The following is a 14,606-nucleotide window of genomic DNA, read 5'->3' on the forward strand; positions in this document are numbered from 1 at the left end:
TATAGAAATTGATTTTGGCATACTACTCCAAAACAAACCTCTACTGTAGGCTACTAGTAAAAAAAAAACACTATATAAACAACAGGGTACAATGTGATAAAAATAGTATAGCACTACAGTACTGAATACAATACAGAGCTTCTGTAAATCTATAGTACCTCTTAGTTTTCACAACTTTCTAGGTATCTAGGCCATAGGTCCCTTACTCCTTTTCTATATAAAAATTATTTAATTTTGAAAAAAATAAAGAATCTAGCCTTATTCATTTAATAAATGCTACAGACTGGCAAGTCCTCAATTTTAGAAAACAAAGTAGATGTCCTTTGTTAAAACTTCTTTTTTGTTTTAGATAGAGTGGAGAACATCTTTCTGTGTCATTGCCGAGGATATTTTCTTCACTTAATGTTTCAGTGACCACATAGAAAGTTTGGAAATAACCTGTATCGCTTACCCCCGGAGCAGCCACTCAGTATGGTGGGTTCTCTGTTCTGCCACAACTCTGTGAACTTCTCTGTCCCCTCTGACACAGGTAGAATGCTGCAAACACCTATATTAACTCAAGTATTAGAAAACTACCCACAACTATATAGGCATACAGGAAAAAACAGCCTATAGACTGTAAATAAGGTAAAGATATTGTCAAAAAACATGGTTAATAGCATTGCACCAACATTAATGAACAGGCAAAGAATCTGTTAGAATGCATTATAATGACTGAGAATACTAGGCTATAATATAGCAGTTAATTTAGACTCCAGTAATACTAAACCAAATTAACTGACTAAGCCCTCAGCAAATCCGATCCCCAATGGCTTGTTTTCAGATCTCCTGCCCTTAGCAACTTGCCTCTGGTCTCTAAACCCCAGCACAGGTCGCTCCAGCTTCAATTCATAGTTATATAGTTAGTCTGGCTGAAAAAAAGACAAAAGCCCATCCAGTTAAACCATTAAAAAAAAAAAAGAGGTTAGAATTCTACACCCATAGTTGATCCAGAGTCTAAGTCTAAGTCTTGGAGAGCAGCTCTCAGCCTTAAAATTAAACTTTTTCCTGTACGTGCTTGATGTATATAGCTAACAATAAATTAAATCATGTTATGCTCACTGCTACCCAGATGTTCTGATATGGACATCCGTAATAAGTTCTGCATGGTTTGAGATTACCAGGTCCAGGAGAGCATCATTTCTAGTTGGGGCCTCTATGAACTGTACCATAAAATTGTCCTGTAGTAGGTTTAAAAAAGTTTGCCCTTTAACTGTTCCTGTAGTACTCCAGTCAATTTCCAGGTAGTTAAAATCCCCCATTATTATCACTGTCCCAGCCCTTGAAGCCTTTTTGATCTGTGCAAGGAGCTGAGTCTCCACTTCCTCATTAACACTGGGAGGCCTATAACAAACTCCAATGATTAACTTTGTAGTACGCACCCCCATGTGCAGTTCCACCCATAATGGTTCAGCCTCATCATACTCTCCATTAACTAGGTCCTCTTTCACACTTGCTCTGAGATCACTTCTCACATAAAGACAAACACCACCACCTTTCCTATTTACCCTGTCTCTCCAAAAGAGAACATAGCCAGGAATATTAATGGTCCAGTCATGTGACGAATGAAGCCAAGATTCAGCAATACCAATTAAATCATAGTTCTCTTCATGTACCAAAGCTTCCAACTCATCTATTTTGCTTGGCAGGCTTCTGGAATTGGTGAACAAACACTTTAAATCATTGACAACTTGTGCACACATATCTTGTATATTTTTTATTTTCATACAAATGGTACCAATTCCAATGGTTGTTTGTAATATGGGAACTTTCCTATCATCTGCCATAGCCCTCCCCCAATCTTTCCCCATTCCACCCACCAATAAGAATTGACCCCTGTCTGATCTGTCTACTCCATTATAATCTAATTCTCCCTCCCCCCTCGATCCTAGTTTAAATACTCCTCCAGCCTCCCCATAAACCTCTCCACCAGCACAGCAGACCCTTTTCCATTTAGGTGCAAAACATCTCTAGCATATACAGTTGCAAGAAAAAGTATGTGAACCCCTTGGGATTACGTGGAGTTTTGCATGAATTGGGCATAAAATGTGCTCTGAACGTCATCTAAGTCACAACAATAGAAGAACACAGTCTGCTGAACATAATACTACACAAACATTAGATGTTGCCATGGTTTAATTACACATAACATGTAAACATTCACAGTGCAGTGAGGAAAAAGTATGTGAGGCCCTAGTTTAATAACTTCTCCCAGAGCTAATTGGAGCCAGGAGTGAGCCAACCTTGACTCCAATCAGTGTGATGATATTGGATGTGTTGCTGACACCTGTCCTGCCCTTAAAAAACACACACCTGTTTTGGGTTTACTGGTTTCAAGAAGCACTGTCTGATGTGAACAATGCCTCGCAGAAAAGAGCTCTCAGAAAACCTACGATCAAGAATTGTTGACTTGCATGAAGCTGGAAAGGGTTACAAAAGTATCTCCAAAAGCCTTGATGTTCATGTGTCCACGGTAAGATAGACTGTCTACAAATGAAGAAAGTTTAGCACTGTTGCTACTCTCCCTAGGCGTGGTCGTCCTGTAAAAATGACTGCAAGAGCACAGCGCAGAATGCTGCATGAGGTAAAGAAGAATCCCAGAGTGTCAGCTAAAGACCTACAGAAATCTCTGGCACATGCTAACATTTTTGTTGACACATCTACAGTAAGGAAAACATTAAACAAGAATGGAGTACATGGGAGGACACCACGGAGGAAGTCATTGCTGTCCAAAAAGAATATTGCAGCACGTTTGAAGTTTGCAAAAGAGCACCTGGATGTTCCACAGCACTACTGGCAGAATATACTGTGGACAGATGAAACCAAGATTGAGTTGTTTGGGAAGAACACACAACACTATGTGTGGAGAAAAAAAGGCACAGCACACCAACATCAAAACCTCATCCCCACTGTGAAACATGGCGGAGGGAGCATCATGGTTTGGGGCTGCTTTGCTGCCTCAGGGCCTGGACGAATTGTTGTCATTGATGGGAAAATGAATTCCAGAGTTTATCAAGACATTTTGCAGGAAAACGTACGACCATCTGTCCGCCAACTGAAGCTCCGCAGAGGATGGGTGATGCAACAGGACAATGACCCAAAGCATACAAGTAATTCAACAAAACAATGGCTGCAACAGCACAGAATACGCCTTCTGGAGTGGCCCAGTCAGAGTTCTGACCTCAACCCGATTGAAATGCTGTGGCATGAGCTTAAGAGAGCGATTCACACCAGACATCCCAAGAATATTGCTGCACTGAAACAGTTTTGTGAAGAGGAGTGGTCCAAAATGACTCCAGATCGTTGTGCAGGTCTGATCTGCAACTACAGGAAACGTTTGGTTGAGGTTATTGCTGCCAAAGGAGGGTCAACCAGTTATTAAGTCCAAAGGTTCACATACTTTTTCCTTCCTGCACTGTGAATGTTTACATGTTATGTGAAATTAAACCATGGCAACATCTAATGTTTGTGTAGTATTATGTTCAGCAGACTGTGTTCTTCTATTGTTGTGACTTAGATGACGTTCAGAGCACATTTTATGCCCAATTCATGCAAAACTCCACGTAATCCCAAGGGGTTCACATACTTTTTCTTGCAACTGTATGTTGCACTCCAATGAAAAGTCAGCCCAGTGCTCTAGAAACCCAAATCCTTCCCTCTTACATCAGGTCTTTAGCTGTGCATGTAGTTCTCTAATCTCCCCTGTCTTTCCTGAGATGCACATTGCACAGGTAATATTTCAGAGAATATCACCTTGGAGGTCCTTCCCTTCAACTTGCAGCCTAGTTCTTTAAATTGATTCCTCCACCTTCCATGTATTCTGTTATTGGTTTCAACATGGACCAAGACAGCTGGGTCATGCCCAGCCTCTCCTAGTAATTTATCAACCGGCCCACCACATGCTGAACCCTGGCATCAGGGAAACAGCAAACCATTCGGTTGAGGTGATCCTGGCGACAAATTATTCCATCAGTTCTTCTGATTATAGAATCCCCTACTACCACCAACTGTCTAGGCCTTCCTGCACTACCCTCACCACCCCTCCCAGATGGTCTGTCCTCCCAGCTGTTAAGGATAGCAGTGACATCCGGGGCTGCCACTCCTTAGCATGCCACCCCGACATCTTCACCTAACTTGGCAAATCTGTTAGGGTGCACAAACCCAGGGCCAGCCTTCCGTTTCTGTGAGCCCCTACTATTCCTTCTCATTACAGACACCGTACAACAATTCACTGTACAACAAGACACAGCAGTGGCATTGGTGTATGCTCCTCTGCTTCTCCACAGCAAAAGCCTTCTCTCTTTAAAGCAGTAAAACTGTATCAGAATGTAGTAGTGCAGAACTTGGAGGAAGAGATCTACAAATGCATACCTGGGGCATTTAGATTAAAACTGTAAATGAAAAATCCTCTGGCAATTAAAGAATAGATACTGTATACAAGTATTTCAGTTGCCTATTTCAATTGCACATTGCTTGAAGTTACAGTTAATGTAACTCCCCTAGGCTTTTAGTTTGCCCTCACCAGCTTCAGGTGATCTCTCACCATGTGTATGACATTACAACTGGAAATGGGACACGTGATGTGACCATCTTAATAATCCTGGCGGCTGCCATCCACACACTCCTCCCACTGTCCTGAGGCTTCTGGGCTCATCAAACTACTGTTGGGTCCAGGATCATGTGTCATCCTCCAGCTTCTGAGAATATACTTTTCTCCTCCACTGGCTTGGTGATGTATCAATTTGGACACTACTATGTGTCATGCTTTTAAGCCCAACATTAAAGTGAATTTCAATTTTATCTGTTCCTAGGCTTGTGACTCCATTGACTTCTACAGGGTTGCGAGAGCTCCATTATTATTTTTTTTTTTGCAATTAACTGCTTTCCCGCTGCCCTATAGCAGAAATACTGCTACAGGGAGGCAGGGGTGCGCAAAATTACATATATATATATATACATACGTGATTTTGCAGTTCTGAGCCACGCGTGCCATACCCACGCCACCATTGGTGGCTTCACCTGTCGATCACCGTGTCCCGGCTGGTGATTCCCCGCTGGCACCTGGCGATCGCCGTGTATCACCGACGGGGGAGAGACCTGTATGTAAACAATACAGATATCTTCCCTGTCAGCTCCTGCACATTGCTGTGTATTGCTCACAAAGCAATGTGCTTGCACAGCAAAGAAAATATGCAGCACACAATAAATCACAATACAGCACACAGTTAACCCTTTGATTACCCCAGATGTTAACCTCTTCCTGCCCAGTGTCATTATCACTCTATTGGTGTCACTGGGGATGTCAGTGACAGTTAGTTACCCCCCAGTGTCAGAATGCCCACCGCAGTCCCACAGCCCCGCTATAAGTCACTGATCACAGCCATTACTAGTATATATAAATAAAAGAAATTCCAATATCTATACAGCCATTTGTAGACACTGAAACTTTACATTACATTTACATTGATTTACATGTATTGGGATTTTTTTTAGCAAAGACATGTAGCATAATACATTTTGGCATAAATTTAGGATGAAATTCTATTTATTTTTTTAAATTTTTTACTGGACATGTTTAATAGCAAAAAGTTAAAAATATTGCTTTTTTAAAAAATTTTAGATCTTTATTTTTTATAGCACAAAAAATAAAAACCGCAGAGGCGATAAACAACCACTGAAAGAAAGCTCTATTTATGGGGAAAAAGGACATACATTTTATTTGGGTGCAGCATTGCATGACCGCGCAGATGGCCTGGTCAGGAAGGGGGGTAAATCCTCTGGAGGACAAGTGCTAAAAATGAATTTTGATTTTATTTGTACCTAGGCTTGTGACTCTATTGACTTTCACAGGGTTGGGAGTGCTCCTTTATTTGTTTTTTACAATTAATGTATGTTGACATTTGTTAATAAATATTTACTATTCATAGATGCGACTTGTGTAAATATCTAGTATTTATTTTATAATTCTGTCATTGAGATTTGGTGCTTGATAACAATTTATTAAGTGCTACATCACAAGTTTAAAGTTACTGATGATTTAAAGCCATGTATTTCAATATGATATAAAATGCTAAACTATTGACAGATTACCAAATGACAGGATGTAAAACACAGAACCTGCACGGTGTATGAAAAGTGTGCTAAAGTACAAGCCTAATGATGCCCATAGCAACCAAGCAGCTCCTATTTGTCATTTCCAAAGTCCAGTTTGAAAAAAACGAATGGCGCTAACATTTACTCTTAGCTCACTTTTCATACATGAAGCCAATAACAGTTTTTTGGTATGTTTGGTCTTTGTTCATCTTCTTGGAGCCTTCAAGATCTTGTGAGGATATGGAAAGTATCTATCCCACTATAAGTAAGTAGTAGCCTCTCTATTTTCTCTTTCTTTGGCTTGTGCAACAGCGATATTGATACACTGCAGCCATTCTTCTGCATTCCTTTCGTCCTTTGCCTTGAACACGTAGGTTTTATTTTCTGTGAAGATTTCAAAGGCCCTGGGAAGGCTCCTGTCCCTGCGTTTCTTAGGAACAGCTTTGACACTTTGAACCTTACTCAGCTCAATAGGACAATCATCAGGGTCATCTTTCTGAAAAAAAAGAAAAAACATCAAAATGAACTGTTTCAGTTAATTGAAAAAATGCTCTCAACCCAGTTGCTGTTCCCTCATACAAATATAACAGTTGCTGTTCCCTCATACAAATATAACAGTTGCTGTTCCCTCATACAAATATAACAGTTGCTGTTCCCTCATACAAATATAACAGTTGCTGTTCCCTCATACAAATATAACAGTTGCTGTTCCCTCATAGAAATATAACAAGTCAATAAACAAAAACAGGCTTACTCCTCCGAAAAATGGATTGCTTTATGGCTTATGGTTTGCGTAAACTGAATAATAATATATCATCGTTACTGTTGATTTAGCTATACATTGTAATTGTGGTTCTATGAATAAAATGATTGTGGCCAAGACAGATGATTTTTTTGGTAAGTAGAAAAGGAGCAATCAGGAGTAGAATGCATGGTAAAAGGTGGGAGAAGCTTGCGTGCCATTTAATCATAACTGGCTCTTGTTGGCAGGCAGGAAAGAAAAATATAGTAAGTTTGTTACTTGGCAGAGAATATATTGGGTCTTTTAGGCAGTTTGGAATATGTCTACATATTTATAGCACTGTTTCAGTTAATTTATGGAAAAAAGTTTTATTTGGCAGTGAAGCCTACCATCTCCTGCAAATTTGAGACTGATACTTATATCTCAATATCTGTCACTGCCTATATGATAGGTACTGCCTGGACTACCTCCAAACTTTAGAACTTGAGAATGAAGGAAACCCTAAGGAGACAAGGACCTCTGGGTGTGCTTAAATTTCACTGAAAATTGGGGGGTAACTTAATGGAATTTGATCCTCACAATATACACCAAACAGTTATGCCTTATTCCTTGTACTCACAAAATACTCAATTACAGTGGCACAAATGAGAGTCTTACAGATATATTGTACATATCTCTCAGTACAAAGGGTAATTTTAAAAAATTTAAAATCTTTCTCTACACATGCTCTTCCTTGCACAAAATATAGACAGACAGCTAACGCTTTGTCTAATCCTGCCTTAACCTCTTGGCACCAGCCGAATTCAAATGTGTGGCCTCCAGGGCGTCTGGGCCTAGATGTCGAGCGGCCGCACATTTGCGTTCTGTTAAAAAAAATATGTGCTGAGACCGCTTGCCCTGCACGCTCCCAGCGCACACGTCCAGTACTCACGGAAAGGTCCCGATCTCCTCTTTCCTTCGGGACCTTTTCCAATCATGTGACTGCTGTGACGGCGTGTCATGACAGTCACATGACCCTAAACCCACCCCACCTCCTGGCTTCTGAAACCCTTTAATGGGCCGGCAGGCGCTGCCACCAAGGGGTTAAAGAAGAACTGCATTAAAATAGCTGGAGACTACATTGTAACCAGCAACTGCTGAGAAAATACACACCATGGTCAATAGTATGTCATGTAAAGCATAGTTAACAGAGTGCAGTGGTCAGAACTATATAATATAAATCACAGTGTTTACAGTGCAGCAGTCAGAAGTATGTAAGGCATAACATAGCTTATAGAATACACATAGAGGACTAATACGTAGCCAGGGACTTTTTGAAGGACATATAAAAAAAAACCAAAAAAATTGATATAAAAGCAGAAATTTGTATTGTTTAACAACACTGAATTAAAAAATAAGGCTCTACAAAAGTCATTAAAATATGTCTGTCTTTAAGTTCATATAGAACCGGAAGGCAGACACATTTTTTATGACTTTTGTAGAGTTATTTTGCGGTGTGGAATAGGGAGCACACAGTGCAGAGTACAGAAAGAGGCGGTGTGGAATAGGGAGCACACAGTGCAGAGTACAGACAGAGGCGGTGTGGAATAGGGAGCACACAGTGCAGAGTACAGAAAGAGGCGGTGTGGAATAGGGAGCACACAGTGCAGAGTACAGACAGAGGCGGTGAGGAATAGGGAACGCACAGTGTAGAGTACAGAAAGATGCGGTGTGGAATAGGGAGCACACAGTGCAGAGTACAGAAAGAGGCGGTGTGGAATAGGGAGCACACAGTGCAGAGTACAGAAAGAGGCGGTGTGGAATAGGGAGCACACAGTGCAGAGTACAGAAAGAGGAGGTGAGGAATAGGGAGCACACAGTGCAGAGTATAGAAAGATGAGGTGTGGAATAGGGAGCACACAGTGCAGAGTACAGAAAGAGGCGGTGTGGAATAGGGAGCGCACAGTGCAGAGTACAGAAAGAGGCGGTGTGGAATAGGGAGCACACAGTGCAGAGTACAGAAAGAGACGGTGTGGAATAGAGAACGCACAGTGCAGAGTACAGAAAGATGCGGTGTGGAATAGGGAGCACACAGTGCAGAGTACAGAAAGAGGCAGTGTGGAATAGGGAGCACACAGTGCAGAGTACAGAAAGAGGCGGTGTGGAATAGGGAGCACACAGTGCAGAGTACAGAAAGAGGCGGTGTGGAATAGGGAGCACACAGTGCAGAGTACAGAAAGATGCGGTGTGGAATAGGGAGCACACAGTGCAGAGTACAGAAAGATGCGGTGTGGAATAGGGAGCACACAGTGCAGAGTACAGAAAGATGCGGTGTGGAATAGGGAGCACACAGTGCAGAGTACAGAAAGAGGCGGTGTGGAATAGGGAGCACACAGTGCAGAGTACAGAAAGAGGCGGTGTGGAATAGGGAGCACACAGGGCAGAGTACAGAAAGAGGCGGTGTGGAATAGGGAGCACACAGTGCAGAGTACGGAAAGAGGCGGTGTGGAATAGGGAGCACACAGGGCAGAGTACAGAAAGAGGCGGTGTGGAATAGGGAGCACACAGTGCAGAGTACAGAAAGAGGCGGTGTGGAATAGGGAGCACACAGGGCAGAGTACAGAAAGAGGCGGTGTGGAATAGGGAGCACACAGTGCAGAGTACAGAAAGAGGCGGTGTGGAATAGGGAGCACATAGTGCAGAGTAAAGAAAAAGGTGGTGTGGAATGGGGAACACACAGTGCAGAGTACAGAAAGAGGCAGTGTGGAATAGGGAGCACACAGTGCAGAGTACAGAAAAAGGAGGTGTGGAATAGCGAATGCACAGTGCAGAGTACAGAAAGAGGCGGTGTGGAATAGGGAGCACACAGTGCAGAGTACAGAAAGAGGCGGTGTGGAATAGGGAGCACACAGTGCAGAGTACAGAAAGAGACGGTGTGGAATAGGGAACGCACAGTGCAGAGTACAGAAAGAGGCGGTGTGGAATAGGGAGCACACAGTGCAGAGTACAGAAAGAGGCAGTGTGGAATAGGGAGCACACAGTGCAGAGTACAGAAAGAGGCGGTGTGGAATAGGGAGCACACAGTGCAGAGTACAGAAAGAGGCGGTGTGGAATAGGGAACGCACAGTGCAGAGTACAGAAAGAGGCGGTGTGGAATAGGGAGCACACAGTGCAGAGTACAGAAAGAGACAGTGTGGAATAGGGAGCACACAGTGCAGAGTACAGAAAGAGACGGTGTGGAATAGGGAGCACACAGTGCAGAGTACAGAAAGAGACAGTGTGGAATAGGGAGCACACAGTGCAGAGTACAGAAAGAGACGGTGTGGAATAGGGAGCACACAGTGCAGAGTACAGAAAGAGGCGGTGTGGAATAGGGAGCACACAGTGCAGAGTACAGAAAGAGGCGGTGTGGAATAGGGAGCACACAGTGCAGAGTACAGAAAGAGGCGGTGTGGAATAGGGAGCACACAGGGCAGAGTACAGAAAGAGGCGGTGTGGAATAGGGAGCACACAGTGCAGAGTACAGAAAGAGGCGGTGTGGAATAGGGAGCACACAGGGCAGAGTACAGAAAGAGGCGGTGTGGAATAGGGAGCACACAGGGCAGAGTACAGAAAGAGGCGGTGTGGAATAGGGAGCACACAGTGCAGAGTACAGAAAGAGGCGGTGTGGAATAGGGAGCACACAGTGCAGAGTAAAGAAAAAGGTGGTGTGGAATGGGGAACACAGTGCAGAGTACAGAAAGAGGCAGTGTGGAACAGGGAGCACACAGTGCAGAGTACAGAAAGAGGCGGTGTGGAATAGGGAGCACACAGGGCAGAGTACAGAAAGAGGCGGTGTGGAATAGGGAGCACACAGTGCAGAGTACAGAAAGAGGCGGTGTGGAATAGGGAGCACACAGTGCAGAGTAAAGAAAAAGGTGGTGTGGAATGGGGAACACAGTGCAGAGTACAGAAAGAGGCAGTGTGGAATAGGGAGCACACAGTGCAGAGTACAGAAAAAGGAGGTGTGGAATAGCGAATGCACAGTGCAGAGTACAGAAAGAGGCGGTGTGAAATAGGGAGCACACCGTGCAGAGTACAGAAAGAGGCAGTGTGGAATAGGGAGCACACAGTGCAGAGTACAGAAAGAGACGGTGTGGAATAGGGAACGCACAGTGCAGAGTACAGAAAGAGACGGTGTGGAATAGGGAACTCACAGTGCAGAGTACAGAAAGATGCGGTGTGGAATAGGGAGCACACAGTGCAGAGTACAGAAAGAGACAGTGTGGAATAGGGAGCACACAGTGCAGAGTACAGAAAGAGACGGTGTGGAATAGGGAGCACACAGTGCAGAGTACAGAAAGAGGCGGTGTGGAATAGGGAGCACACAGTGCAGAGTACAGAAAGAGGCGGTGTGGAATAGGGAGCACACAGTGCAGAGTACAGAAAGAGACGGTGTGGAATAGGGAGCACACAGTGCAGAGTACAGAAAGATGCGGTGTGGAATAGGGAGCACACAGTGCAGAGTACAGAAAGAGGCGGTGTGGAATAGGGAGCACACAGTGCAGAGTACAGAAAGAGACGGTGTGGAATAGGGAGCACACAGTGCAGAGTACAGAAAGAGACGGTGTGGAATAGGGAGCACACAGTGCAGAGTACAGAAAGAGGCGGTGTGGAATAGGGAGCACACAGTGCAGAGTACAGAAAGAGGCGGTGTGGAATAGGGAGCACACAGTGCAGAGTACAGAAAGAGGCGGTGTGGAATAGAGGCAGGATAGAATTGTGAACGCACAGCAGAAAGAACCTAATGAGGTGGTGTAGAAAAGGGAACTCTCTGTGCAGAGTACAGAATGAGGTACTTTATATTTGGTGTGTCTGACGTACATACAGTTTCAGTGCAGATGCATAAATTAGCATCCCAGATCACTATTCACTTCCTAGACCTAGAAGGGGGTCCTCAGCAAGTGCTTATGTGTACAAGCTGCCTGTGTACATATACATATATGGAAAATGGCAGCGATCACTGCCTGATACCACTGCCACTTGCCTGCCTTTCCTGCCACCCTGCAATACTGACATGTCAGAGCCTTTCTGTGCACTCCTGTGCTGGAGCTCTCCCCTTGTCCCCCATCACCACTGAAACTGCCAGAATGTGCAGTTCTGCACTGGGCCCTGGAACACAGTCTGGATCTGTGGAATGCTGTGAATGTATTGATATTACCTGTAATGTGGGAGGGTTGTGAGGTATGCAGTGGTGTATTTAGGTTTTGTGCTGCCCTAGGCAACACAAAAATTGGCTTCCCCCACGGAGAGACCCTGACACCGGCCAACACCTCCCTCCCCCACGAAGAGAGCCTGACATTGACCAACAACACCGCAGCCCCCCACCCGAGAGAGCCTTCCACTACCACCACCCCCCATACACTGGCAAGCCCCCACCCCGGGAAGAGATAAGACACTCACCTTCACAGCTCCGTAAATCCCTGGGAACAAGAGTCAGGCTCTGCATACACAATCAAGCAGCCTGCAGCCTCTCTCAGATTCCACCTGGTCCCCATGCTGCGTGTGTTCCTTCTTCCATCCCTTCTTTCAGGGGTGGTGCTGCCCCACTGAAACATGCTGCTGCCCCACTGAAAATTACCGCCCTAGGCAAATGCCTTGTTTGCCTTGTGGTAAATACACCCCTGGAGGTACGGGCTTGCTGTACTGCATGCTCCTATTGCAAAAATGCACCAAGCATATATTCAATACCTTACACACACACTCCATGTTCTCAAAACATCAAGCTACTGTTTAGAACAAATATATAAACATTATACAAAGCATACCACCCCTCCATGGATTATAATAACTATATTGTCGAAGTACCGGTACATACATGTGTTCTTGCTGTGTGTTTCTACATTTTTCAAAATGTGTAATAATCACTGATGCAGCTTTTTATGTTTGAATGCTGCCTATTTTATGCACCAGTAGGAATGCAGCATGTAGCCTCAAAGGTAAGGTCAAATACAACAGACATTAAAAGAAAGCTGTCATAAGAAAAACACGGCAGCTGCATGATAGGTTATATCCTCGTGAAGATGCTACTGACCTAGCTGTCATGCTAACCTTCCTGCTAAACTGCTTTGAATCAGTGACCTGATCAACGAGATAAATAGGAATATAGGCTTCCTCGTCATTTGATCACTGTGATCATCATAGTTGGTAACAGTGGCAAAAGAATAAAACACATCAGAGGAGGCATAACTACAAGCGGGGACTGTCAGTTTACAAACCTTGAATAAACTTGCTCTAAAGGTATGATGCGTGGCTTTCCTTGTAAATATTTATGGAGCACTAGAGTGAGGAAGCTCTCTCATGGCCAGCATCTCTTTCATTTTAGAAGGCAAGCAAAGTCTGGAGCTGCACTTCAAAAATTAATTGTTACTACATGTCAGAGGACACGGGACATGCATTCATAGACCATGGGTTACATGTAGGCTACATTCAGGTAGTTGACCAATAACAAAAAAAGTTGCTAGAGCCACCCATAGAGCATACTCATGTAACCCTGAAGACTCCATGAGCTTTTAGTTTATTAGCAAGTAATAAGGAATACTCAAACAGAGAGGAGGGGCCAGTGTCCTATACTATACTCCAAAATAAGGAATTTACAGAGAATGTGTGAACAGAGGACCAGGTGGTGGCCTTGGAAATCTTCAAAGCAGATGCTTGATGCTGAAAAGCCCAAGAGGTGGAATGGGCTCTAAAAGATAAGTCCTGGTGGAGTAGACCCTGGATATAAGTTTCCTAATCCGCCTAGCAATGGTGGAGTGGAAAGCAGGATGCCTTTTACAAGGGCCCACAGGCAGAACAAACTTAAGCTTGTGAAGAGAGGCTGTGGCTGCCAGGTAGAACCTGATAGCCCTGACATCTTCCAGGCATGATAGAGGGAAGGAAGGACAATGTTGTCATTGAAGTGTAAAGAAGAGACCACCTTAGACAGAAAGAAAGATTTTGGTCTGAAAACCACCTTTTTCAAAACAAGAAAGGGCTCTTTACAAGAAATGTGATAAACTCAGCAATACAGAAGCAATGACCATCAACCTTACAAGTGAAGCTTTCTAACAGAATAAAAGGAGGTCTCTGAAGAACACAGAGCACCAAATTCAGATCCCAAGGTTACACAAGAGGTAGAATTGGGGGATTTATCTGAGCAACTCCCTGAAGAAAAGTCTTGATTGGGAATTGCAAGGTAAGAGGTTTCTGGAACAGAATGGATAAAGTAGGAAGCTGTTCCTTGAGGGTACCCAGTGCAAGACTCTGCTCGAACCCAGATTAAAGAAATTCCAAAATATGTGTGACAGAGTATTCACTTGGACACAGCTTCCTGTTCTGGCACCAGGCAATTAGGCCTTCCAGGTGTAATGGTACATTTTGCAGAAGTTGGATTTTCATGCTATGAGTAAAGTGAGAATAACAGAGTCAGAAATTCCTCATATCTATGAGGATTTGGGCTTCAACAGCCATGCTGTTAAAGTCAGTGACTGGTAAGCAGGATGGACTTGAGGCAGTAAGTCTGGTCTGTTTGGAATAAGCTAAGACTCATCTACCAGAAGTTTCAGCATGTTTGTGTACCATGTTCTGCTGGATCAGTTTGGTGCGATGAGAATCACCAGAACCCTTTTTTCCTCTATCTTGCTTAACAGTTTAGGGAGAATGTTCATTGAAGGGAAGGCATAAGCCAGCTTGTAATAAGTCCAAGGAATCACCATAATAATATTTATCTGAA

At 43.7% G+C, this 14,606-nt stretch overlaps 1 protein-coding gene across 1 annotated transcript in view; it reads right to left on the reverse strand.

Moving 5' to 3' along the window:
* Positions 1-5,973: 5,973 nt before the first annotated feature.
* The window catches only part of VEPH1 (ventricular zone expressed PH domain containing 1), a 468,187-nt gene continuing 459,554 nt past the window's right edge, over positions 5,974-14,606 (reverse strand). The window contains exon 14 of the mRNA XM_089675407.1: positions 5,974-6,628. Within this exon, the coding sequence (XP_089531533.1) occupies positions 6,392-6,628 (237 nt within the window). The 3' untranslated portion in view covers positions 5,974-6,391. The remainder of the gene's footprint in view (positions 6,629-14,606) is intronic.

Source organism: Staurois parvus, unplaced genomic scaffold (genome assembly GCF_062004578.1).
Source record: "Staurois parvus isolate SC_StPar_1 unplaced genomic scaffold, SC_StPar_1.0 ptg000155l, whole genome shotgun sequence".
NCBI lineage: Eukaryota > Metazoa > Chordata > Amphibia > Anura > Ranidae > Staurois > Staurois parvus.